This window comes from Myxine glutinosa, chromosome 1, assembly GCF_964187855.1.
Source record: "Myxine glutinosa chromosome 1, kmMyxGlut1.1, whole genome shotgun sequence".
NCBI classification, from domain to species: Eukaryota; Metazoa; Chordata; class Myxini; order Myxiniformes; family Myxinidae; genus Myxine; species Myxine glutinosa.
In genome coordinates this window covers 129,672,537-129,699,046 of record NC_136261.1, presented here as the reverse complement: position 1 = coordinate 129,699,046, position 26,510 = coordinate 129,672,537, and the positions used below count along the sequence as shown (strand labels likewise).

The 26,510-nt window shown below is 48.1% G+C and overlaps 1 protein-coding gene across 2 annotated transcripts in view; it reads left to right on the top strand.

Annotated features, from left to right (window-relative positions):
- Positions 1-3,453: 3,453 nt before the first annotated feature.
- LOC137428489 (inactive tyrosine-protein kinase transmembrane receptor ROR1) overlaps positions 3,454-26,510 on the top strand; it is a 296,494-nt gene continuing 273,437 nt past the window's right edge. For both annotated transcript variants that reach the window (XM_068118421.2, XM_068118413.2), the window contains exon 1: positions 3,454-3,857. In XM_068118421.2, coding sequence (XP_067974522.2) covers positions 3,806-3,857 — 52 coding nt within the window. In that variant the 5' untranslated portion in view covers positions 3,454-3,805. The remainder of the gene's footprint in view (positions 3,858-26,510) is intronic.

The window sequence follows — 26,510 nt, the reverse complement described above, 5'->3', positions numbered from 1 at the left end:
CCATGAGAGCAGGGAGCCAGTGCCCCGATCATGAGAGCAGGGAACCAGTGCCTCGGCCATGAGAGCTGGGAGACAGTAGCCCAGCCATGAAAGCAGGGAGCCAGTGCCGGGGCCATGAGAGCTGGGAGCCAGTGCCCCGACCAAGAGTGCAGGGAGCCAGTGCCCCGACCATGAGTGCAGAGAGCCAGTGCCCCGGCCATGAGAGCAGGGAGCCTGTGCCCCGGCCATGAGAGCTGGGAGCCAGTGCCCCGGTTATGAGAGTAGGGAGCCAGTGCCCCAGCCATGAGAGTCGGGAGCCAATGCCCCGACCATGAGAGCTGGGAGCCAGTGGCCCGGCCATGAGAGCTGGGAGCCTGTGCCCCGGCCATGAGAGCAGGGAGACTATGCCCCGGCCATGAGAGTAGGGAGCCAGTGTCCCGGCCATGAGAGCAGGGAGCCAGTGACCCCACCATGAGAGCTGGGAGCCAGTGCCCCGGCCATGAGAGTAGGGAGCCAGTGCCCCGGCCATGAGAGCTGGGAGCCAGTGGCCCGACCATGAGAGCTGGGAGCCAGTGGCCCGGCCATGAGAGCTGGTAGCCAGTGCCCCGACCAGGAGTGCAGGGAGCGAGCGCCCCTGCCACGAGTGCAGGGAGCCAGTGCCCTGGCCATGAGTACAGGGAGCCAGTGCCCCGGCCATGATTGCAGGGAGCAAGTGCCCCGACCATGAGTGCAGGGAGCCAGTGCCCTGACCATGAGAGCAGGGAGCCAGTGCCTCAGCCATGAGAGCAGGGAGCCAGTGCCCCAGCCATGAGAGCTGGGAGCCAGTGCCCCGGCCATGAGAGCTGGGAGCCAATGCCCCGGCCATGAGAGCTGAGAGCCAGTGACCGGGCCATGAGAGCTGGGAGCCAGTGCCCCGGCCATGAGAGCTGGGAGCCAGTGCCCCGGCCATGAGAGCTGAGAGCCAGTGCCCCGGCCATGAGAACTTGGAGCCAGTGCCCCGGCCATGAGAGCTGAGAGCCAGTGCCTGGGCCATGAGAGCTGGGAGTCAGTGCCCCGATCATGAGGGCTGGGAGCCAGTGCCCCGACCATGAGTGCAGGAGCCAGTGCCCCGGACCATGAGTGCAGGAGCCAGTGCCTCGAACATGAGAGCAGGGAGCGAGTGCCCCGGCCATCAGAGTAGGGAGCCAGTGACCCGGCCATGACAGCTGGGAGCCAGTGGCCCGGGCATGAGAGCTGGGAGCCAGTGGCCCGGCCATGAGTGCAGGGAGCCAGTGCACCGACCATGAGAGCAGGGAGCCAGTGCCCCGATAATGAGAGCAGGGAGCCAGTGCCTCGACCATGAGAGCAGGGAGCCAGTCCCTCGGCCATGAGAGTAGGGAGCTAGTGCCCTGGCCATGAGAGCTGGGAGCCTGTGCCCCAGCCATGAGAGCTGGGAGCCTGTGCCCCGGCCATGAGAGCAGGGAGCCTGTGCCCCGGCCTTGAGAGCAGGGAGCCAGTGCCCCGGCCATGAGAGCTGGGAGCCAGTGGCCCGGCCATGAGAGCTGGGAGCCAGTGCCCCGACCTGGAGTGCAGGGAGCCAGTGCTCCGGCCATGTGCGCAGGGAGCCAGTGCCCCGGCCATGTGTACAGGGAGCCGGTGCCCCGGCCATGAGTACCGGGAGCCAGGTCCCCGACCATGAATGCAGCGAGCCAGTGCCCCGACCATGAGAGCAGGGAGCCAGTGCCTCGGCCAAGAGAGTAGGGAGTCAGTGCCCCGACCATGAGAGCAGGGAGCCTGTGCCCCGGCCATGAGAGCTGGGAGCCAGTGGCCCGGCCTTAGAGCTGGGAGCCAGTGCCCCGACCAGGAGTGCAGGGAGCCAGTGCCCCAGCCATGTGCGCAGGGAGCCAGTGCCCCGGCCATGTGTACAGGGAGCCGGTGCCCCGGGCATGAGTACCGGGAGCCAGTTCCCCGACCATGAATGCAGCGAGCCAGTGCCCCGACCATGAGAGCAGGGAGCCAGTGCCTCGGCCAATAGAGTAGGGAGCCAGTGCACCGACCATGAGAGCTGGGAGCCAGTGCCCCGACCAAGAGCAGGGAGCCAGTGCCCCAACCATGAGTGCAGAGAGCCAGTGCCCCAGACCATGAGTGCAGGAGCCAGTGCCCTGGACCATGAGTGCAGGAGCCAGTGCCCCGACCATGAGAGCTGGGAGCCAGTGCCCCGACCATGAGAGCAGGGAACCGGTGCCCCGACCATGAGTGCAGGAGCCAGTGCCCCGACCATGAGAGCAGGGAGCCAGTGCCCCGACCATGAGAGCAGGGAACCAGTGCCCCGACCATGAGAGCAGGGAGCCAGTGCCCCGACCATGAGAGCAAGGAGCCAGTGCCCCGACCATGAGAGCAGGGAGCCAGTGCCCCGACCATGAGAGCAGGGAACCAGTGCCCCGACCATGAGAGCAGGGAGCCAGTGCCCCGACCATGAGAGCAGGGAGCCAGTGCCCCGACCATGAGAGCAGGGAGCCAGTGCCTCGGCCATGAGTGCAGGGAGCCAGTGCCCCAACCATGAGTGCAGAGAGCCAGTGCCCCAGACCATGAGTGCAGGAGCCAGTGCCTTGGCCATGAGTGCAGGGAGCCAGTGCCTCGGCCATGAGTGCAGGGAGCCAGTGCCTCGGCCATGAGTGCAGGGAGCCAGTGCCTCGGCCATGAGTGCAGGAGCCAGTGCCTCGGCCATGAGTGCAGGGAGCCAGTACCCCGACGATCAGTGCAGGGAGCCAGTGCCCCGACCATGAGAGCAGGAGCCAGTGCCTCGGCCATGAGTGCAGGAGCCAGTGCCTCGGGCATGAGTGCATGGAGCCAGTACCCCGACGATGAGTGCAGGGAGCCAGTGCCCCGACCATGAGAGCAGGAGCCAGTGCCTCGGCCATGAGTGCAGGAGCCAGTGCCTCGGCCATGAGTGCAGGAGCCAGTGCCTCGGCCATGAGTGCAGGAGCCAGTGCCCCGACGATGAGTGCAGGGAGCCAGTGCCCCGACCATGAGAGCAGGAGCCAGTGCCTCGGCCATGAGTGCAGGAGCCAGTGCCTCGGCCATGAGTGCAGGAGCCAGTGCCTCGGCCATGAGTGCAGGGAGCCAGTGCCCCGACCATGCTTTGCGTGCCTGATAACGACCCGCGCTGTCGTTCGTTTTGCATTAAACGGAGCTGGTGCGGCCCAACCCGTCAACCCACCGGTCTTTTAAACAGATTCAGTTACCGGTATGATTTGCACCACTTTTAATATCAGTAACCCACATTAATCATACATACCATGGGGCAAAGTACAGCAGTTTCCCCCGTAATACAAAGCGAAAGAACAGCTTAATGGGTACTTTCCCACCGAACTCGCTGTTCATGGGGTCTGAGAGCTGCGGATTTAGTTTTTAATGAATATTCTTTCCGAAGAGCCGAGACCCCCCTTCCCCTCCCCCCTCCCGCCCCCATTGCCTCGCTCGAAGCACTTCGGCACACAAAGGCCGAATGATTAGCAGCAGCTCTGCCTCGCAGGCGCGCTCGGGGCTTGGGGGAGAGTGCGGGTGGGGCCTGTGGGAGTGGGGTAGAGCGAGAGGGTGAGAAATAGGGACAGGGAGGAGGGGAGCAGCCCGGGGCGTGGATTAACGTGGATAGAGAGAGACACATACACACATACACACACACACACACATACACACACACACACACACACACATACACACACGAGGAAAACCCGCTGCCTTCCCATTCGCATCTCCGCCGACACAGCCAAGGAGTGGATCCCACCGGCGGATCTCGAGCCCGTCTGGTCCCGGGAGACCCGAGCACCGGGGGAGCTGCAGCGCCATGTGTTGCTGTGCCGTGCGCTGCTCGTTGCTGGCGCTCGCATTGGCGGCAGGTGAGTTCGTGCTTTCTTCTGATGATCGTGACCAATACTCCGAGGTGTTCGCCAACATCCACAATGGTCGACCGTTGTAAAGGTCCCTCAGATTTTCAAGGTCGCTCCGATCTCTTCCCTCTTTCTCTCTCCCGACGAACGTCTTCGCGCAAAGTTTTGCGCGAAAACTAAATTAACTTTCGATCTGTCATCACCAAGTCTCGATTTCTTTGTGGGGAGAATCTCGTGTTCATTTTTACCTCCCCGTTTGTGTTTCGCTCTCTTCTCCCTTTTTGAAGCATCTTTCCCACGTGATACATTATTTGGTTGTACAAAAGTCTCCCTTGAAGAAGACCGTTCGTGATTTCGCTGAGTTCAGTCGACCCTCTCATGGCTCTGTTTGCTCCTTCTGCTCTCACTCTGCTTTTGCCATCAATCATCCTTCAGCGTTATGTTTATTATTGCTTTTCCTTCATGCTTTCCATCTGTCCCCATCTTCCTAGGATTGAAAATCCTTACCTCTTTCATGACCCTCGACTTGTGTATAAACATTTCTCCTTGTTTTTAATCACTGGAATTTCGTTTGCCTCGGATTTTTGTTTCATCTAGGTTTTTTTTTTTTAGGCCATTTGTTACCGAAGTCATTGGTTCCTGAGCACTCTGGTTCTCGAAAGCTCTTTCTCCATTAAAAAAAAAAAAACATTGAAATCGAATATAGGCCTACATGGCATTGGAATTATATATACAGGTATTTATTGAAAAATAAGAATAACGTCGGCATTTATTCAACTACAGTACGATGCATTTTTACCTGGCTTTAACCAAAAGACAACATGTTGTACTTCACAAACTTTCTGCTCCTGTTCACTCCATAAAAGTCACCTGACATCACTTTCATCAATCATCCTCGCTGCTTATATATGGAGTGAGCAAAAATCTCTTCTGCTTTGCTGTGAAGCTCAGTCTTGGCTGCTTTGGTTTGAACCTCCGCTTAATATGAGTGAAATGAAACTTTTTGAAAAATCTGAATTGTTCTCAGTCAGATTTCAACATCACCATATTATTACCATCACCCGGCATATTATCGAGTTGTTTAAACTTTCTTAAAAAAAAAAAAAAATTCTGTATACTTAGTCGATGCTCGTGTAAGAGCTGATGATTTGTAATACCGAGAAATAAGATGATTTGTAACAACGACGACCACCAGGTGGCGCTATGCGATACACATTTACATAGAGAGAATTGGGGTCTTCCCCCCATCGGGAACCCCCTCCCCAGATATACTAACCAGACAGAAACCACACTTGGGGTAGCCTTAGACAACATCCAAGAATTGGTTGGATTTAGTTCAGTACCTTTTGTAGTTTTTGAAGCATATATAAATATATAAACAAATAAATCTACTAATTCACATTTATAGTATAGACTGTATCAGAAACGCAAAGCAAGAGTTTAAAAGACACTTACAATATCCTTTTTCTCAAGACTGCACAGGTTAAGGTGTTCTATGAACTCTCAGAGGTGTGCGAACCAGGCTCAGATTCACTGGTTCGCACACCTACCAGAAGTAGAAAAGTAATATAACCAAAAACCTTTCACTCAATTACGTCCGAAGTATAATTACCTTTTCATCCATTTACGGCCGGCACCAAGAAATCTTAGCAGTCTTAACAGTTAGTGACTATTATGCTGTCAAAGGACTAAATATTCCACACTTTTTTGGAAATATATATATATATATATATATATATATATATATATATATATATATGATATATATATATACATAAATACACTGGATATACATACATACTGTATATATGAACTATCTGGCCTTGGTGTGAATCTCAACTCAGCTATAAACTGTCACCCAACTGAACAGCATGTACTGCTATACATAAATGCGTGCGCCATCCATCAGGAGGACATGTCTGGAGGATAGTATTAGCAGGAGGATGGTATTAGCAGGTGGTTGTTAAATAAAACCCAAAGGTGTTTTTTAAATATAATTGATAAGTTATCACCAACATTCTGATGAAATGCCAAATTCCCATAAACATCATCATCATCATGACCTGATCATGATTATCTGATCATCTGGTCAAGCATCATGTACATCATCTGGTCTGTTAAGCCGATTTGTTAAAGATGGGCCAAATATGAGAAGATGGCATTAATCGGGGCCATTAAAAGTGGCAGTAGTAGTAGTCATAGTAGTAGTAGTAGTAGTAATAGCAGTAGTAGTCGTAATAGTTGTAGTTGTAGTAGTACTTGTACAACATGTATAATTGTATATAAATATATATATATATATATATATATATATATATATATATATATATATACATATATATATATATATATATATATATATATATATATATATAATATATATATACAGACTTGGCATTTAATATGGAATATATATTTTTTCTTGACTTGGGTTTACTTTCTTAACCCAGTATATCAATCTGATGAGTTTCTTTTACACTTTGGTGATTTATTTGTTAAAAGAACCATGTCACTGATTGTCTGTCGCAGCAAGAAGTCAACAACAGGATTATATCACAGGTGGTGTGGCAAAATGTACGGACAGGTGCATTTGACGATTGGCTTCACAGTCGGGTATACAAGGGTTGTTGCGTTCTGTATTAGTGGAAAACAACTGCTGCACGTCTCCAAAAGTTATTGCCGCTTCCTCTGGAGATGGTCCGTCAACTCGACAATGCTGTTTGTCATGGAGTGGTGGCTTTACGAAATTACAGCATGAAAGAGCGTGTTATTGCTCGGCAGTATGGCATCACTCAAGGTCAGGTGTCAAAGATCCTGAAACGAAATGCTCAGAGGGGTGTCCCTACTCCAATACCGAGGCCAGGACGTCCCCGCAGAACCACAAGGAGGGATAATCGCCAGCTGCACCGGTTAGTCCGCAATGGCAGTACCAAGTCAGCTAATCGGCTTAGGGCTGAGTGGCAGCAACTGACAAATGTGCCTGTATCGAGAAGGCGAGTCAACCAACGACTGGTTCAAGCAAGCTATCGTGCCAGGCGTCCCCTGAGAAAGCCACGCCTGACCAGACAACACAGCCAGCGCCGATTGCAGTGGGCCAGAGAGCACCGTCAATGGCAGCCAGGACACTGGAATCACGTGACCTTCAGTGACGAGTCTAGATTTCTGGTCTATCGTCAAGATGGCCACGTCCGAGTGCGTAGACAAGTGCATGAAGCCTACAACAAAGATTGTATAGTGCCAAGAGTCCAAGCTGGAGGTGGTGGGGTGACCGTTTGGCGTTTCATGCAGGGGGCAAAACTGACCTGGTTGTTCTGAATGGAAACCTGAACCAGTTCAAGTACAGGGCCATTCTGGAAGAAACATTGCTTCCATTTGCTCGTGCAGCCTTTCGAGGAAACTTTGTCTTCCAAGATGACAATGCACGGCCTCATCGTGCTCGCATGATCCAACACTTTCTTGCTGACCGTGGTGTAGAGCATATGGAGTGGCCTGCCATGTCCCCGGATATGAATCTGATAGAGAACTTGTGGGCAGAATTAACGCGTCAAATCGACCACTTGGACCAGCAGCCGACCTCTGTGCGTGAATTGCAGCAGGCTATTGTCACTGCATGGCAAGCGATTCCTGTCCAAACCTTGGCAAATCTCGTGAACAGCATGCCTTAACGTGTACGTGCTCTCCTGAATGCTCGTGGGGGTTACACGAAGTACTGAACTGTAATTTTACTGTCGGTAATCCCAGTCGTAATTTAACTTTTGTTTTTGTTTAAAAAAAATTTGGCTAATGTGCAAAATAAAGAGATACTTCTGGAAAACACACAGAAGTTTAACACAGTACTGTCCATGAATTGAGTTCGATATCAGTTTACATCACTTTCAAGGATCAATTTATTTGTTTCGAAATGTCAAATGTGGTTTTTGTTTCTTTTAAAGGTCACATTAACAAAATCTAGAATAATTTCAACATAATTCCAATGAACTTTTGGTTCTAAGACATCTTGAAAAGTAAGTTCACTCCCACAAAAAAAATATTCCATATTAAATGCCAAGTCTGTATATATATATATATATATATATATATATATATATATATATATATATATGTGTGTGTGTGTGTGTGTGTGTGTGTGTGTGTATGTATATGTGCCTTCAGAAAGTATTCATACCTCTTGACCTTTTCACATTTTGTTGTATTGAAGCCTGAATTAAAAAAGGATGAAATAGAAAAAAAAATTCACTGATCTATAAAAAATACCCCATAATGTCAAAGTGGAATTAAAAAAAAAGATTTTTTTATAAAACAATTTAAAATGAAATACAGAAATATCTAATTTGCATAAGTATACAACCCCCTGAGTCAATTTAGCCACATTCTTTGTTCCTTCTATCCTTACAAGTTTCAAATTCCCTGCCGCTGAAAAGCATCCCCATAGCATGATGCTGCCACCACAGCACCAGAGCTACAGAGAAAAAGAAGAAGTGGAAGAACTTGAAAAACCTTCTCCTAGTCCTGATACAAGGAAATCTCTTCACAGGCCCACTGTGAAGGGGAGGGGGAGGGCTTTAGGTGTTGGTAGGTGTTGTTTTTAATTCTGACAGGCAACTTCGTTGGCAGAGGCATAAAAATGAAAAACATAGAGGGATGAAATCTCAAGAAAACAACCAAACAAGGCAGGAATGTCACCACAATACGACACCACAATCCTCTTATGGATTACCATCACGACATATTTTGCCGTTTTTCCATCGCAATCCCACAACAAAAGTAAAACGTCAAAATATGTATATGTATGTATGTATGAATGTATGTATATACTAATACATATGCACCTATCTGTATTCATTTTTCCCAATGTTTGTCCTTTTGAAGATCATCATGTACATTGAGCAACAAACCAAAATCTGTGGTTCACTTGTTTTAGCCGAGATTGTGTGGCCATGGCTCAGGGCTGGTTTGTTCCTTGACGGAATGGTTTGGTCATTTGGGTCGATCTATTCCCAAGGTTTTTGCCCTATTCATGGGGAAGCAATGTATTGGAACCCTGTGTTTCCTGGGCCGGATGTTCTGAAGTTTGTAAACTTATACCCATGAGCATATACATGTCATAAACAGCTTTGTTCTGTGCCTCTACATCTGTATCATATATTATATCTCCTTTATTCAACCTATTCCTGCTTGTACTGAGGTGGAGAGATACAGTCACATGAAAAAGTAAGTACACCCCATGTAAAGTTTTGACTTTTTCAACATATTTCAACATACAGCTATTTGATCTTCATTTCAACAAAATTGATAGATAAAGGTGATACAATCTATCTATAATTCCAGTAATCTCTGTGTGTATGTATGTATGTATGTATGTATGTATGTATGTCTGTGACCGCTGTTTCTCGACAACCACGGGTCCGATATACTTTAAACTTGCCAGGTATATTGCTGGGGACCCGAGGATGTGCCTTTTCAAGGTTTCATATTAATCGGACAAGTAGTTACCGAGCTATGTCCAAAAAACGATTCAACCAATCAGAGAGCAGCGAGCTATCACGTGTGCCGAACGTGCCGAACAGACTCTGCCTCGGACGGCACATTTGAGAGCGTATTCATTTATTTCACGTTGGCAAACTATGTTGCCGCTATGTTGGCGTTAAACTATGTTTTAAAACTAATTAAAACTAATTTGCGATTCTTTCGCTTTCCTGCGCGTTTGTGCACGTTATGGCAATTTCTTTACCAAACTCCGCAAGCCGTTCGCTTTGGACCAAACCATTTCATGTAAATAGAGGGGGGGGATTGTCACCGTACTCGCAAGCCGTTCGCTTTGGACCAAACCATTTCATGTAAATAGAGGGGGGGGGATTGTCACCGTACTCACAAGCCGTTCGCTTTGGACCAAACCATTTCATGTAAATAGAGGGGGGGGATATAATTTTAGATATATATATAGTACGGGCATGCCCTAGTATAACAAATATCATGAAGCATTTACATTTTGTAGTCCATTGTATAATTTAAATAAGCGTAAATGCAAATTTTGCAGGTGGAAAAAGTAAGAACAACCATGGCTCTAATAGATGGTATTGCCCCCTTTGGCAGAAACAACCTCAAGTAGGCATTTCTTATAAGTGTCTACCAGTCTCTGACACCGACTGGGAGACATTTTTGCCCACTTCTCCATGCAGAATTCTTTCAGCTGTGCGATGTTGGAGGGGTTTCTTGCATGCACAGCTCGTTTCAAATCCCCCCACAACATCTCGATGGGATTTAGATCCGGGCTTTGACTTGGCCATTCCAGAACCCTCCATTTCTTTCTTTTCAGCCATTCCTCGGTGGATTTACTGGTATGTTTAGGGTCATTGTAATGTTGCAAGGTCCACCTTCGATTGAGTTTCAACTCTCCGACAGATGGCCTCACATTATCCTCAAGCAACCTCTGGTACAATGAAGAATTCATAGTGGATTCTGTGATGGTGAGCTGCCCAGGCCCTGATGCAGCAAAGCTGCCCCAAACCATAATATATCCACCACCATGCTTTACAGTTGGTATCAGGTTCTTGTGGTCAAATGCTGTCTTTGGTTTTCACCAAACATGTCTTCTGGTACTGTGGCCAAATAGCTCTACCTTTGACTCATCTGTCCAGAGCACATTGTTCCAAAAGTGCTGGTCTTTACCTTGGTGCTCATTGGCAAACTTTAGTCTTGCCCTGATGTTCTTTCTGGACAGGAAAGGTTTCCTCCTGGCACACCTCCCATGTAGTTCAAATTTGTGCAGCCTCTTTCTAATGGTAGACTCGTGCACTTTGACATCAACAGTGGCAAGAGCTACCTGTAGGTCCCGTGATGACATTTTGTGGTTCTTAGAGAAGAGACTTCTTTCAGCATCTTGCGGTCTGCTCTCGGGCTGAACTTGCTGGGGCGGCCTGGCCTGAACAAGTTGGCAGTTGTTTGGAATCTTCTCCACTTGTGGATGATCTTCCGGACAGTCGAATGATTCATTTCAAATTGTTTGGAGATCTTTTTAAATCCCTTCCCAGACTCGTAGGCATATATAACCCTCTTTCTGAAGGCCTCAGAGAGCTCTTTTGATCTAGGCATGGTGACGCTGCACACTTCAACAACAAAGAGCAAACCAAACTAAATGTCTGAGGTTTAAATAAGACAGGTTCCTCCAAGATCCTCTCTAACGATGTTCTAATCATTTGCACCTGAGCTGGTGTACCTGATTCTAATTTTAGGTATTTGATGTAGTGATAAATGTTGGGGTGTACTTACTTTTTCCACATGCGAAATTTGCATTTATGTTTATTTAAATTATACAATGGACTACAAAATGTAAATGTTCATAATATTTGTTATATTATATCACCTTTATCTATCAATATTGTTGAAATGAACATCAAATAGCTGTATGTTGAAATATGTTGAAAAAGTCAAAACTTTACATGGGGTGTACTAACTTTTTCACGTGACTGTACATATACTACCTTCATGGCATCATCTTGAGTTATTGCTCTGTCTGAACAAATGGTGCTGCAGAAATATAATATTCTGCAATGCTTATATAAAGTTTTATTATAACTGAAGTAGTTTAATTGCCTATTAAAAAGCATTTACAATCCACAGGTTTCACTTGTGGATAGTGGCGATAGATTGTATACTCATCCATCCAGCTATTATTTTAGTTCACACCACGAGTGATCAAGATACATTTTGAGAAAAGTCCACTGTTTTAGTTTTTTGAGGGTTTTGCCATGTTGGTATTGAGGTTTGAATGGAGCACCATTGTTACCTCTGAACGGTTCTTCTAATTATACAATCAGCAAAGTCAAATTTCAAACTTCCACAGCAGCATATTATATAGATGTCTTTGAACCAGAAATCAAACATTACCTTTTCTGTTCTGCCAGCAGTGGTCATCACACAGGTCAGTTCATCAGCCTGGAACGAACCACTGGCTTGGAGCTCCTAATCTCCCTAATTAGGGCGAACCCTGTGCGCAGAGCTAACGCGCCATGTCATTATGCCGGATTTGTCTGCCATGCATGGGAAACGCTCATAATTGAGTTTCTAAAGCCACGCTCTTACCTAGTGTATTACACACGCTTTTTGATCCCTGTCAATTTACTGATACTCTTTCTTTAAATGATGCAATGCATTCTTCCATTGAATTTCCCTGAAAGTTGCAACAGATGCTTTGCTTGCTGGTCTTTACAAGCTTTTTATCTTTTCCCGTGACTTTGAGTTGCCAGAATGCTTGTCATAGCACTTTGATTGTTGGTTGAAAACCCAACTAACTTTTATTCATGAAACCAGTATCCGATCATTGGAAATTAAAAGGTGGCTGCCCTGATGAATTACATTTCTTTCTGTACTTGCACTTTATCAAAAATGTAAACTATTTAACAAAAATAGGATCAATTATCCCGTGGATTGCCTTGTCCTGACCATGGAAGGTCAAGCGCCAAATTTGATTGAATGCCCATGCTTAGCCTTTCAGTAATGGCTAAAAAAAGCTGTTTTGACCTTTTTGACCCAATGATGACCCACGTAAATGTGGGTTGGGGTGGCTTGAACAAACTTGATAATGACCGATATAAAGAAGGATTGCGCCAAGTTTTGTGAAAGTGTTACCATCAATTTTGGAAAGATAGAAAATTAATTTTAACGGATGGATGGGTGTATCGATAGATTGCACTCAATGGTGTGTAAGCTTCTTGGAAAATAATTCAAATTTTGCTGTAAATTAGGTAACTGCATCAACTTTCCATCTGTCTTGGACAATTAACTGATTGCTCAACCAGCTCCACACATCATCATCTCTTCTTTTAAAGACATTTTGGGGTTCTTTTCAACTTCTACTTTTTACCCCCAGATTTTGGACTTTCTTCAAAGAAATTATAACCAGAATAGGTTGCTCAATTAAAATGATGTTGCAGTCATGAGTCAATAATATCAGTAATATGGTCCTTTTGAAGCAGACAGTTAACGCCTGGTGTTGACTTAGCGGTTAGGGTGCCGGCTTGGGATCCTAGGATCCTGGGTTGTCCGAATCTCGGTTGATCGCTGAATTAATGCCAGGGGGGTTGACTCAGCCCGTCATCCTTCTGAGGTCGGCAGCAAATTGAGCACCAGTTCACTGGTAATTCCCTGTGTGTCGCAAGAGGCGACTAACAGGGTTGGCGGCAGGAAGGGCATCCGGCTGTAAAACATTGCTTCAAAAAGGGGACCATGGTGCCCAAAAAAAGGCCAACCCCTGCTCTGCAGGGAAAAATGGCCTCTGAAGGTGGTTATTCTCTTCTGGTCCTTTTGAAGCAGAGCTTTTTGGCCTTAATATTCTTATCTCTGCAGAAAATGGCAGGTACAATTTAGCTGGGCTATCATATCAATGTTGTGCTTTTATCCACATGTGATGTGTGGACATATACCTAGTACATATGCAAAAATAGGGAAATGTTTAAATCATCCCTTGCTGTCATACTATGTTCCATATATTATTTTTCGCTCCCTTCCCTTTTCCCATCTATCTACACTTTTTCACCCTCATTTTACCTTTTCGGCCTTCTCTCAGATTATCTCACCCCAAATCCTCCAAATTCCTTCCTACCGTGGGTATTGTTGAGAAGCCAATGCCAAGCTACCCAACAAAACAGCAAAATGTATTTTTATGGTGATCTAAGGCTCATAGCGGAGCTTTATGTGCACAAATTACAGCAGACAAGTAATTAGGAGACATTTGGGCTCTTTTACATGAATTTCGCAGAGATTAGTAGACACCAAGCAAATCAAGGTAGAATATGGGACATTTGAATGGAGATTCTTGCATCATGACTTAGGTGCGATACAGATAGCAATGCTAAACAGGCCAGTGCTAACTTAGAAGCAATTACACTTCCTGTCCACTTTATCGGATGTGATCCTACTTAACATTTTTGTGAAAGAAATTTGTTTAGCATTTATAACAAGGAGAAAGTGGAAAAGAGGCAACAGCCCCATTGGTGTAATGTTTAGAATGTCTATAGGAGGTCGGCTCGGCCGAGTCATACCAAAAAGCTTTAAAATGGTATGCCTTGCTTCCTTGCTTAATGCTCAGCATTTAAAATGGATGTGGCACTGACAAGTAGCCACAGTTTGGCAACCATCACACACTCTTTATGGGCCTAAAGGCAACCTGCTTTAGAATTTCCTTGTCAGGGAACTCATGCTATTATAACAAATTGTAAGTGAAAAGGAAATAAAGATGCGCAAACAAGATCTAACTCGGCTGACAGGATAGATTTTCAGGAAGCGAATTCACTTTTGAGCTGTCTACTTTGGGTTTGATTCTCTGCCCGACATTAATTTGTCATCCTGATATTTTGCAGGCAGTGTTCCTTCAATGAGCATGCTATCCTTCAGAGGGAGTCTTAAACAGGCTGTCCAATCTGCTCGCACTCATCCGTTCAAACTCGCTTTGGCAAATGAAATGTCGCACAATAATGCCTTTTGAAAAGAGCACACTGAAGCGCGATGCTGCGCGCGCTAATGCTTACGCAAGGAGCAAGCAGACAACGCGGTTCATAAAAGAGTCTTTATTGAAAGTACTCAAACTGCAGCACGAAGCTGCTCAGGGCTGCGCGCCCCGTGTATATCGTGAGGCCATGCCTCTCTCGCTGGCGTGGCCCATCCCCACTTGGTGTGCGGGGTGATGTCACCACGTCAGTGCTTTCGTGTCCGCCACACGCGCCCCCCCAGAATCCCCGCGCACCTGAAGGGTCAGTTTGCGGGGCAAACGGATGACCCGGCCGAAGCGCCCCCTGGCGACTGGCGGCGTCTGGGATGCAGGGATGCCATCTGGGATGCCTCCGGCTGCAGGACCGGGGGGCGGCGTGGCGGCGGGGCTGGGCGATGCCGGGGGTCCGCCCGCAGGGGGGCGGCCCCGACGCGGGGGTCAGGCCACTGGCGGTGGATGGTCCACGTCGAGGTGGGCCGGCTTGAGGCGGTCTACAGAAACGCGGTCAGGAGTACCGCCGATGTCCAGGGTGAAGTGCTTCGCCCCGGTCTCCAGCACGCGGAAAGGCCTGTCGTACGGGGGCCGCAGTGGTGTCCGGTGGGCATCGTGGCGGTCGAAGACGTACTCTGCCGTGCGAAGCTCCGGGGCGACGTGCGTCGGTGGGTGCCCGTGGCATGCCGTTGGCACCGGGGCGAAACTCTGGGCGGTCTCTTGCAGAGCGGAGCGCTGCTGTGCCGTGGACCATGGTGCCGTGGAGTCGGGGAGGAACTCGCCCGGCACCCGCAGTGGTTGCCCGAAGACCAACTCCGCCGCGGATGCGTGCAGGTCCTCCTTGGGCGCCGTCTGGAGGCCCAGCAGGACCCAGGGGAGCCTGTCGACCCAGCCGCCGTCGCGGAGGGCGGCCCGGAGCGCGGCCTTCAATGAGCGGTGAAATCGCTCACACAGGCCGTTAGCCTGGGGGTGGTAGGCCGTGGTTCGGTGCAGCCGGACCCCGAGCCCCTGCGCGACCGCCCCCCAGAGCTCCGAGGTGAACTGGGGGCCGCGGTCGGACGAGATGTCTGAGGGGGCGCCGAACCGGGCGACCCAGGTGGCGATGAAAGCCTGCGCGACATCCGCCGCCGTCGTCGACGCCAAGGGCACGGCCTCCGGCCACCGGGTGGTGCGGTCCACCATGGTGAGGACGTGGGTGAAACCCCGCGAGGGGGGCAGAGGTCCCACCAGGTCCACGTGGACGTGGTCAAACCGGCGTTCCGGCACCGTGAACGGGGCCAACGGGGCCTGGGTGTGCCGGTGCACCTTGGCGCGCTGGCACGCGAGGCACGTCTTGGCCCAGCCGCGGACGGCCCTCCGGAGGCCATGCCAGACGAACTTGTCGGCGATCAACCTTTGGGAGGCCCTCGTGCCCGGGTGGGACAGGCCGTGGATGGCGTCAAACACCTGGCGCTGCCAGCCCGCGGGCACGATGGGGCGAGGACGCCCGAGGGAGACGTCACACAAGAGGGCCGCGCCCGCGCCGTCGAACGGCACCTCGGTGACGCGGAGGCCCGTGACGGCGGTCCGCAAGGCCTGGACGTCGGGGTCAGCGGCCTGGTCCTCTACCATCCGGGCATAGTCGATGCCGAGGTGGACTGCGTGGGCGACGGCCCAGGAAAGGCAATCCGCCACCGGGTTGTCCTTCCCCGCGACATGCCGGATGTCCGTCGTGTACTCGGACACGGCCGAGAGGTGACGCTGCTGCCGGCCCGACCACGGCTCGGTGACCTTGCCCATCGCGAAGATCAGCGGCTTGTGGTCGACGAAGGCCGTGAATGCACGGCCCTCGAGCAGATGGCGGAAGTGCCTGACCGCCAAGTGAAGCCCGAGCAACTCGCGGTCGAAGGTACTGTAACGGCGTTCGGGCGGGCGAAGCTGCCGGCTAAAGAACGCCAGCGGTTGCCAAGCTCCACGCACCCATTGCTCATGCACCGCGCCCACCGCGTAGTCCGAGGCGTCGGTGGTGAGGGCGATCGGTGCATCGGGCGCCGGGTGCGCGACCATGGTGGCGTTAGCCAAGGCGAGCTTCGTGCCCGTGAACGCCGTGTCCATCTGCTCGGTCCAGGTAACGTCGCCTTTGCCCGGCTTACCTCGGAGAGCTTCGTGCAGGGGGCGCAGGAGCTGGGCGATACGGGGCAGGAACCGATGGTAAAAGTTCACCATGCCCAGGAACTCCTGCAGCCCTCTGATCGTGCGGGGGCGCGGAAACCCCTTCACCGCCTCCACCTTAGCCGGCAGGGGGACGACTCCGTGCCTCGTGACACGGTGCCCCAGAAAATCGATTACGGCGGCGCCGAACCGGCACTTTGCGGGGTTCACAATCAGGCCATGCTGGCCCAGGCGTTCGAAGAGCGTGCGGAGGTGGCGTAGGTGCTCTTCGCGGGACGCGCTGGCGACGTGGATATCGTCCAGGTAGACGTAGACAAAATCCAAGTCGCGCAGGACGCTGTCCATCAGTCGCTGGAATGCCTGAGCTGCATTCTTCAGACCGAAGGGCATCCGCAGGAACTCGAAGAGTCCGAATGGCGTGATGACCGCCATCTTCGGGACGTCCTCCGGCCTGACGGGGACCTGATGGTAGCCGCGTATGAGGTCCACCTTCGAGAAGAAGGACATGCCCGCCAAATGGGTGGAAAAGTCCTGAATGTGGGGGACGGGGTAGCGGTCGGGAGTGGTGGCGTCATTGAGACGGCGATAGCCCCCGCACGGTCGCCATCCCCCGCCGGGCTTCGGCACGATGTGCAGCGGCGACGCCCAAGCGCTCTCTGAGCGCCGAACGATGCCGAGTCGCTCCAGGGTAGCAAACGCCGCTTTTGCCACCGCCAGCTTCGTCGGCTCGAGGCGGTGTGCCCGGGCGTAGACCGGTGGCCCGACGGTGGGGATGTGATGGGCCACCCCATGCTTGACGGCCCCCGCTGAGAAGGTGGGCCGCGTGAGGGCCGGGAAGCCGGCGAGGAGGCGGGTGAATGCGTCCGCTGCCGGAAGCGTACAGATCAACGTGGCCGGAACCGAACCGTTCGGCAAGCCGCTTGGCAAGCCGCTCGTTGAGCTGCTCGACGAGCTGGGCAGCGCACAAGCGAGCGAGCTGAACGTCTCGGCCTGGACAAGACGTCTGCGCTTTACGTCGACCAGGAGCCCATTAGCGCACAGGAAGTCCGTGCCAAGCAGTGCCATGGGCATGTCGGCGGTGACGAACGTCCATCGGAAAACCTGCCCTCTGAACCGCAGAGAGAGGCAGCATTTTCCGTACGTACGGATGGGCGTCCCGTTCGCGGCAAGCAGCGCGGGGCCCCCGCCCGCGGCGTGCTTGTCTGACGTACCGGCGGGAACGACACTCACTTGCGCTCCCGTGTCGCACAGGTAACGGCGCCCGGATAAGGTGTCCGTTATGAACAGCAGGCTGCTCGAACGGCCGGCGCTCATCGCCACTATTGAGCGCCGGCCCAGGCGTTTCCCGACCTGTTGAAGGAGCATGGCGGATGACATTGCCGAGCCTCGTGGCCAAACCTGGCGTGGAACCAGCTCCAGGTGGTGGAGCTGGAGGAGTGTGGCTGGCTCCGCCAGGCCGGTGGAGTTGGCGGTTTTCCCCGCGGTGGCGGTTTTCGCCGCGGCGGTGGGCGGGGCGTGGCGGCGGTCACGAGGGGCGTATCAGCATGCTGCGTATGCTGTGTAAGCTGATGCTGTGGATCAGCATCATCAGCCTCGAGGTCCGTGACGGCCGCACCGACTCTCGCCCGCGTATCCGAAGCCGCGAAGTACCTGTCGCCTCGGCTGCCAATGCTCGGGGTTCCGTTAGCCCGGTCCCGGCCAACGCGAGGCGAACCTGCGCTGGAAGTTGGCGACGGAAAAGCGCCCGGAATAGAGAACCGGGGGCTTCGTCGCCCAACAGTGACAGCATATGGTCCATTCGGACCGACGGGCGCGTGTTGCCGAGCTCGGGGAGATCCAGGAGGCGGTCGGCCCGTGCGTCGTCCGTGAGGCCGAACATGGCTAGGAGTAGCCACTTGAGTGCCTCGTACTTGTGGCCGTCCGGTGGGTGGCGAAGGATGGACACAACTCGAGCGGCCGTGCCGGGCCCGAGGGAGGCGACGACGTGGCAGTAGCACGTGTCGTCGCCGGTGAGGCACCGAAGCTGAAATTGGGCTTCGGCTTGGACGAACCAGACTTCGGCCTGGGCCTCCCAAAATTCGGGAAGTTTAATCGACATTGCCTTGTCGTTTGCCATTGCAATGGCGTCGTGTTCGGAAGGATCGCTACGGCAGATCCAACGTCGAGGTCACCATATGAAGCGCGATGCTGCGCGCGCTAATGCTTACGCAAGGAGCAAGCGGACAACGCGGTTCATAAAAGAGTCTTTATTGAAAGTACTCAAACTGCAGCACTAAGCTGCTCAGGGCTGCGTGCCCCGTGTATATCGTGAGGCCACGCCTCTCTCCCTGGCGTGGCCCATCCCCACTTGGTGTGCGGGGTGATGTCACCACGTCAGTGCTTTCGTGTCCGCCACAACACCATTGTTTGCTGGACCTCGTAACAATTACTAACTTTCTGCCTTGGTTGAGGACTGCTTTGGCAGCAACCTATGGTGGAGTAGTGACTTATCCAGGTTAATTGCTAAATTTTGGAAACATTCACAATTAGGGGTGGTTACCCTGATATTACCAACTACATAATGGCGAGTGTAATAATAACAAAGACTTATAAATCTAGTGAGTTAATAAACACCTTATCCCACACATTATTCATGTGTATAATTCAATTGAAATAAAATAATGATTTTAAAGATCGTATAAAAAAATCCATAAGAATACCGCCATTGATGCAATGTCTTATACACCACCTTATATAACGTGTCCAAGTAGTGAAAATCTTGAGGTTTTTAGAAGCGTCAAGAAGGTGATTTGTGTTACACAATGTTCAAGTGTATACTGTAATTTATAGTATACTGTAACTGTAATCTATACGTTGAAATAAAATAATGTTTTTGAGGGTCGTATAAAAAGTTCCAGAAAAGTACTACCATTGAAGCAGTGCCTTTTACACCACCTTATCTAACATGTTGCATTAGTTATCCGTGCATGTTGTTTGTGTCCTTTATGATGTCCTTGATGTCCTTAAACAACAGTAAAACAGTACATTTCCTGTGTGGAATGATTTTCAATTTTGTTTGACTACCAGACACAATAAAAAAAATGTCTGAAGGAAGTAGACCAGTTTGGCATTTTATGTGCAATAGACAAAGCCTAGAAATGAATGAAACCCATTAAAATTACCCTTTAGAACCCCTTAGAATTACCCTTTAGAACTATGCTTCAGAATTACCCTTTAGAACCCTCTAGAATTACAGTTTAGAACCCTTTATAATTAAACACGTTGGGGTAGAAAGGTTCTTCCTCTTTATTTTTGACGGGCTGATGGATGGATGGATGGAAGGAAGGACAGAGCCAAATATTGAAGTGGCTTCACCACTTTAAAATTACCTCACTCCTCTGTGCATGTGCGATCTGGACGAATATATAGCCAAATAACTATGCAGCTAAACTACTATTTCCTTTTCCAAATAGTGTTCAAAATATAACATTCAATTGAAATTAAGATGTTATCTGGCGTTTGTAGATGTCTGGCGTCTGGATCATAAACTGGCGTTTGTAGATGGACGGATGGATGGACAGACAGACAGAAGTGAACAATTGCTTAACCCAGCTATGCACTATGCATGTTGGGTAATCTATTGTCTAAGGCACTAACCAAAGTTATTTTCCCTAAATACACTCTATTCCATCTCCAGGTCACAAATATATGAGTAGGCTGTCTAAGGGAGCTTTGCTATTTATGAATCATGATCTGATGATCTTTTTGTTACGTACACTGTCAAAAACAAAATTCAGTTTTGCGGTTCATCTCTCTTAATTAATTTATTTAGCAAACAAAATCATGAGTCAAAGAGTTAAATAAATGCATGAACTTGCCAAATGTATCTAGGTTGCTTGTAATTCTTATGAAATCTTCATTATAACAGACTGTTGAACTTTTGATGATATTCTCGTTGGTTTGCAGTTGAGTTATGTAAAGTCACACTGATATACTCATGAATTTGCGGATTTTTCCTGTTCAAGCTCCTTGGACTTTTATACTTCCACATTCCATGTAATCCTTCATCTTTAAAATATATTTTATCTGTTCAGCTCTTCAATTCTTTCCATCATGTTCAACCTTCCAATTCTTCACATTTCCATTTCCCTGATTTCTCACCTTAAGTTTTGAAGCTTCTCATCTTAACTCTGAAGATTTTCTGGTTTCCAAGAATGTCCAGTTTCCCAGGACCTTTGGCTCCGCAGGTCCTTCAACCCCTGACCCTTATTTCCTCTAATTTTTCCTGCTCTCCTAGTCCTTTTAACTCTTCCAGCTCCTATTTCTTTAGTCTCATGACTTCCCATCCATTTGGTTTCACAACCTACCAGCCGCAGGCCCTCAGCACGTCACAGCCCTCTTGCCACTTGGCTGCCCTTTCTGGCTGCAGTAAAGATGTCATGTGAGATTTGATGTTGAGCAGTGCTGGGACTGTGAGCAGGGAACTTTCTGAGCATATCGTTACTGGAAAGAGTTATAAGAAGTGATGGGGATATATAAGGTTAAAAAGCTGTGAGCCGGTAACAGAAGGATTAGCAAAAACAGTGCAATAACATATTATGGAAACACAAATAAACTAACACTTGGCTCAAAAATTTCTTCCGTTATATTTTATAATCTGTAGCTTATATGACGATGGTATGGCGTATTTGGCATTCTCATTTGGCAATACAGCTCTTAATGCTGGAATCGCACGTTTTCATAATCCCAGTCGGGATTTATCGATGATCTACTAATGTCAATGTGATTAATATAAAAGTACACCGATATCCTCAACCTCACATGCAATTTTATAGCTTCCTATTATTCTGACGATTTAAGCCCTGGTTTCTACCTGCTCTTTATAACTCCGGCTTCCTTGTTTTTCTGTGCTCTTTAAATCCAAATTGAAATCTTCCTCTCCTTTTCCTGAAATCCTGAATTCTCCCTGAAATTTTACCTCTCCCACCCCCCTTCCCATGCCTCCTCCCCCAAGCCCTCTCACTCCTACAGATCTCCTGATGTCCCTGCTCTCAAATGTTGTACTTGTGTGCTTCCCCCTCTCTCCCCATCTTGTCTCCCGCTCCCTTTATTTCGTCTTATGTGTCCGTTTTTTTTTGTCATTAATGTTAGCTCTTACACGAGCCTCGATGTTGTATACAAAAAAAATAAAATTGAAATCCTCTTTAAAAATCCTCATCATTTTCAAGCTTTCATTGTACTCGGCCTCTAAGCTTTGTTCAGGTAAACCTCAGGTGCAGGTATCTATGATTAATTCACACCGTCCTTGTATTTCGATCAGGCCGATAATTGATCACCTCATGGATTGCACAGCACACAAGGCAGTGCCTGTCATAATAAACTGGGCCTTCCGACAGTTTGACGTACTGGTGCGTAATGTGGACCAAGCAATGGGCAACAGCAGCCAGGGGGTAAGTTTGCTTAGCATCGGCCGTCACCTCTCGCCGGCCACGAGTTATGGCGAATGCTTCACTTCGGTTTCCCATGTAAATCTCTGCCCTTAACCACCCCACCCACACCCACCCCTCTGATCCCTCTCCCATCAACTTCTCTTTCTCTGTAGGTTCTTTATGGCCCATATCCCATTGTGGAATATTTAGTCTCCACTGTGAGTACACATGGCTGCTCTTTAAATAATTATCTTTTCTTCGTTTCGGTGAAATATGCTCATGTAATTGTTGAAGTGTTTGCTGAAACCAGCCATGGTAATATTTGCATGGTATAACTAGCATATTTGTACCCCAAGGCAGTGCTTGGTTCAAAAGTTTTACTTTAAATCAATTACCTCTCAGAATATTTATAAAATCCTAATTACCTCCTCCACCAAAGGTGGATGGAGGAAATGTGTTCACCCCTGTCTGTCTGTTTGTCTGTCTGTTTGTTTGTCTGTGAACAAAATATCTCAAAAAGTTGTGGACGGATTTGGACGGAATTTGGCAGAGATGTAGCATATGTGACACGGACGAAATCGTTATATTTTGGTGAAGATCGGGATTCGGATCCGGCTACTATAATGTTTAAAATGATTTTTCACCATTGCGCTATAGGGCCAAAAACGATACATAGCAGGGTATCTCAAAAAGTTATGGATGGATTTGGACGAAACTTGGTGGACAGGTTGGGTATCTGACAAGGACAAATAGATTTGATTTTGGTGAAGATCTGATTATGGATTCGGATATGAGATTTATTTAATTTTTTAAGTGATTCTTCACCATTGAGTGATATGGCCAACCAGGCAGAGGTATGCTCTCTACTGAGTGCCATTCTAGTTATAATCTGCATTCGAGTCCGTCTGTTTGTTTCTCTGCACAGAATAAATATGATTTTCTCTGCAACCATCGATCCGATTGACAGGAAATTTTCACCAGAGGTGCACCTCCTCCTGCCGAATTTTTAAAATGATAATTATGATGCCATATGTCACGTTGTTACAGGCGCCATCTTGGAAAAACCGAAAAACTTTGCACCTCTCTATATCCGAAAGCGCTGCATCGCAAAAATTGAGACATGGCTCATTGTAAAGAACTCTGCATGGGGAATAACATATGTTAATGATGATGTCATAGGTTTCTCCATTGAATGAATGAATGAATGATCGTTTTAAGGCCATTTTCCCCTGCTAGAGCAGGGGTTAGCCTTGCGGGCCCCATGACAATCATGGTTCCCTGTTTGAGGCAATGTTTTTCATGCCGGATGCCCTTCCTGACGCCAACCCTTGGTCACACTCTTACGATGCGCAGGGATACGGTGTACCTATTCTAAATCGGGGTACACACCATGATCATTCATCCCAGCAAGCTGGTACTCAATTTGCCGACCTCGGAAGGATGACAGGCTGAGTCAACCCCCCTGGCGTTAATTCAGCGATCGACCGGGATTCAGAACCCAGGATCCTAGGATCCCAAGCCGGCACCCTAACCGCTAAGCCAACACCAGGCTATGTAATAATGTCTATGTAATAATAATCCTCCATTATGATGTAATAATTCGACAAGTACAAAACACCTTATACCAAATGGTTCCTCATCGCAGCAATAGACTAGCAGCAACCTCTTCCACTAAACCTGAACTGGGAGATATCAGAAGTGCGGATTGACACCTGGAGCATGATCTTTTATTCATGTAAGTGTCACATTCTAATATTGCCCCTCAGGAAGGACATTCATGCCTACCCATCGCTTCTTAATTTTTTTTTTCTATAAAAGATCGAGGCTCATGGAAGAGCGAGGCTCCAGTACTTTAAGGTTGCAGAGGCTTTAGCCACGACCTCTCTCTCACAAGCCACCTTTCTGAACTGGCCTCAGAAGCCATTCACAGACTGGACATTCTTCATTAAGTCAAGTCCTTCCTCATCCCCCTCAAACTCCTTACAGCTTACATGGTATTTGCACGAAGCACAATGGAGTATTGCTTTTCCTTATGAGCCAGAACCCCCACGTCCCATCTCAACCTTCCGGATGCCGTTTAGTCCAAAGCAAGGAAAATCGAAGGTATCACCCATCATGAGGCTGAGACACAGGGCCTATTACTCTCTTACCTTACACAGGTTTGTGGTCTCAGTTTTCGATCATCTCTCATCTTGTCCTGAACTTCCTTCTCCTTTAAACCTCCATTCATGACCAATTTTTTAAAATGGTGAACAACTTCATTCAACAACCCCTTCCTTGTCAGCCTTCCAAAGTCCAGGCTCACTTTTTCACCCACACTCCTTTGTCCCTGTTTCCTATTGCCTCTCTATACCTGCTTTGTCACACTATTTCCTCCAGCACTTTTTACCGTTGCAACTCACCACCATCTCGGCTTTTCTCCCACTCTTGCTCACAATCTTTTCCTTTTACTAATCCTGCCTTTGCTGCCTTTTCCCACCTCTTTCTTTCAGATCGTATTTGATTGTATGTATAATTTTTGTTTGTTATCCACTGCCCTCTTGTAGTATTTGTAACCCGTTCATAATCCTTCCTTTTGCTCTTCCAATAGCCTCGGATGTCTACACGAATAAATCGGCTATTGTGTATTGTCACGATGGACGATGGTCATACTTCCATGTGGTTCAGTTTTAATGTTAGGCATTCTTCACCCCTGAAATGCTCTGCTGGTATAATAACTTATATAACTGTAGAAGAGAATTATGGGTAATGAAAACCCTTGAGGAATATGAGTTCATGATGAGAGAAAAAAAAATAATAAAATAAAACTTTGTAACAGTATATTTTCTTTTAAGTGCAATTCATCACAGGTATGTTTGGATACTAGTCTGGGTTTGATTCCTGGCCTGACTATAAACTGTCCTCCTGGTGCCTCATAGGCAGGGCATTGCATAAATGAGTGTACCATTCTTTCCAGGGCATGTTAAAACCATCTGTTCCGTATGCTATCCTTCGCTTGCGACGTTATAGATCCTTTTGTGTCTTTCAATAGGAATAGGCAAATGTATGCCAGAGCCCTAATGAAATCCTAAATTCTTGCTAAAATCTGCAGAGGCATGACATCAGCAGCATTTTTTCTGATCCTGATGTACCATACTCTGTTACAGAGTGTCAGTGCTGCCAAAGCAGCTCTTGGCAAGGATGCCATTGGCACTGGGTGGTTTGCCATTGCCTTCCAAGCAGTAATTATGGGAAGAATTTGGAATTTGGCAAGGTGTTGACAATATCTTGCCTCCTATCAGTGAAAGACACAGTGGGATCTTTAATATCCACCAACTAATGCCTGCGGACGGGACACAAAGTTTAACGTCCATTGCGACACACACGTTGAGGAATCACCATGCCTGTGAACCAACGGGATGACAGTTTATAGCTGGGTTGGGATTCAAATCCAGGCTAGACAGCTCAGAGGTGAGTGTGCATACCTGTAGGCCATCCTGCTTGTCCGTAGCACATTTACACCTCAGTAATGATTTCCACCTAGGTACGTGCGATCATCCAACCAACAGACCGATTTTGTAATTGAAGCATGATAAAATATACATTGATCAGATATATGGGTTTGACCGTGTAGTTTAAACGACATTGACAGAGAAAACCCATCTGGACCAGCACGAGTTGTAATTACGAAAACCTTTAAGGGATTTATTTTGTCTCGTTCTCTCCTTCTCATAATCACACATTAAAAAAAAAACCTATGAATAATATATGTCACATGCTTTTTCTGGGATGTAGGGGAGAACGGGGTAAATACGGACACAGATTTTTAAACCTCTGTATCTGCACAACGAGTAGTATAACTCTCAAATTAACATGGTAGCAGATACATATGAGGCATCCCCTCAATATGAGATAGATACATACCTAAAACGTTTTTCTATATTTAAGTTATCTTTAAGAAACCATTTTCGTAAGTGTCCGCAATTCCCCGCCCGCTAGCAGGGAAAACCGGACACCTGGTGGGGCAACTACGGACAAGTGAAGAAGTCGACTTTTAGGGTCTTGCATAAGCCCCCTCCCCTTTTCAAACAGGCTAAACGACCTTTTAAGACACCAGAGATGCTAAGTAGTTATCTTCTCAATAGGCCTACAATGAAATGTTCCCAATAGGCCTACAATGAAATATTTTCGTCTGCAGATTAACATTGAAATGTGTAATATTTGTTTGTCGTATATTGTTATTTTTTTTAATGAAGTGATTACTCGAGTTAAAAGTCCTGCACTAATGACTGTGTTTCCTTTCTTTAACTTGATGAAGTTATTGGACAAGGTCTTTTAAACCAATACACATAAACAATTTTAATAAGCCTTCATCACACACCAAAATAAAATGAAACTTTAGAAAACAAATGACAATCGAAACACAAAACAAACGAGATTTGTGAAACACTTTCATTCTTGATCTGGAACCCATCAATGTTCCAGTCAGACAATTGGTGAGTTGGTAGCTACATGTTTCTGCAAAAGGACAATTTTAACTCTTAAGACGCACAAATACAAGGAAGTTATCAGGGGTGAATGTGTTAAATTAAATTAACATTAAAAGTTAAATGTGCAATTAACATTAAATGCATTAGAATTCAATAT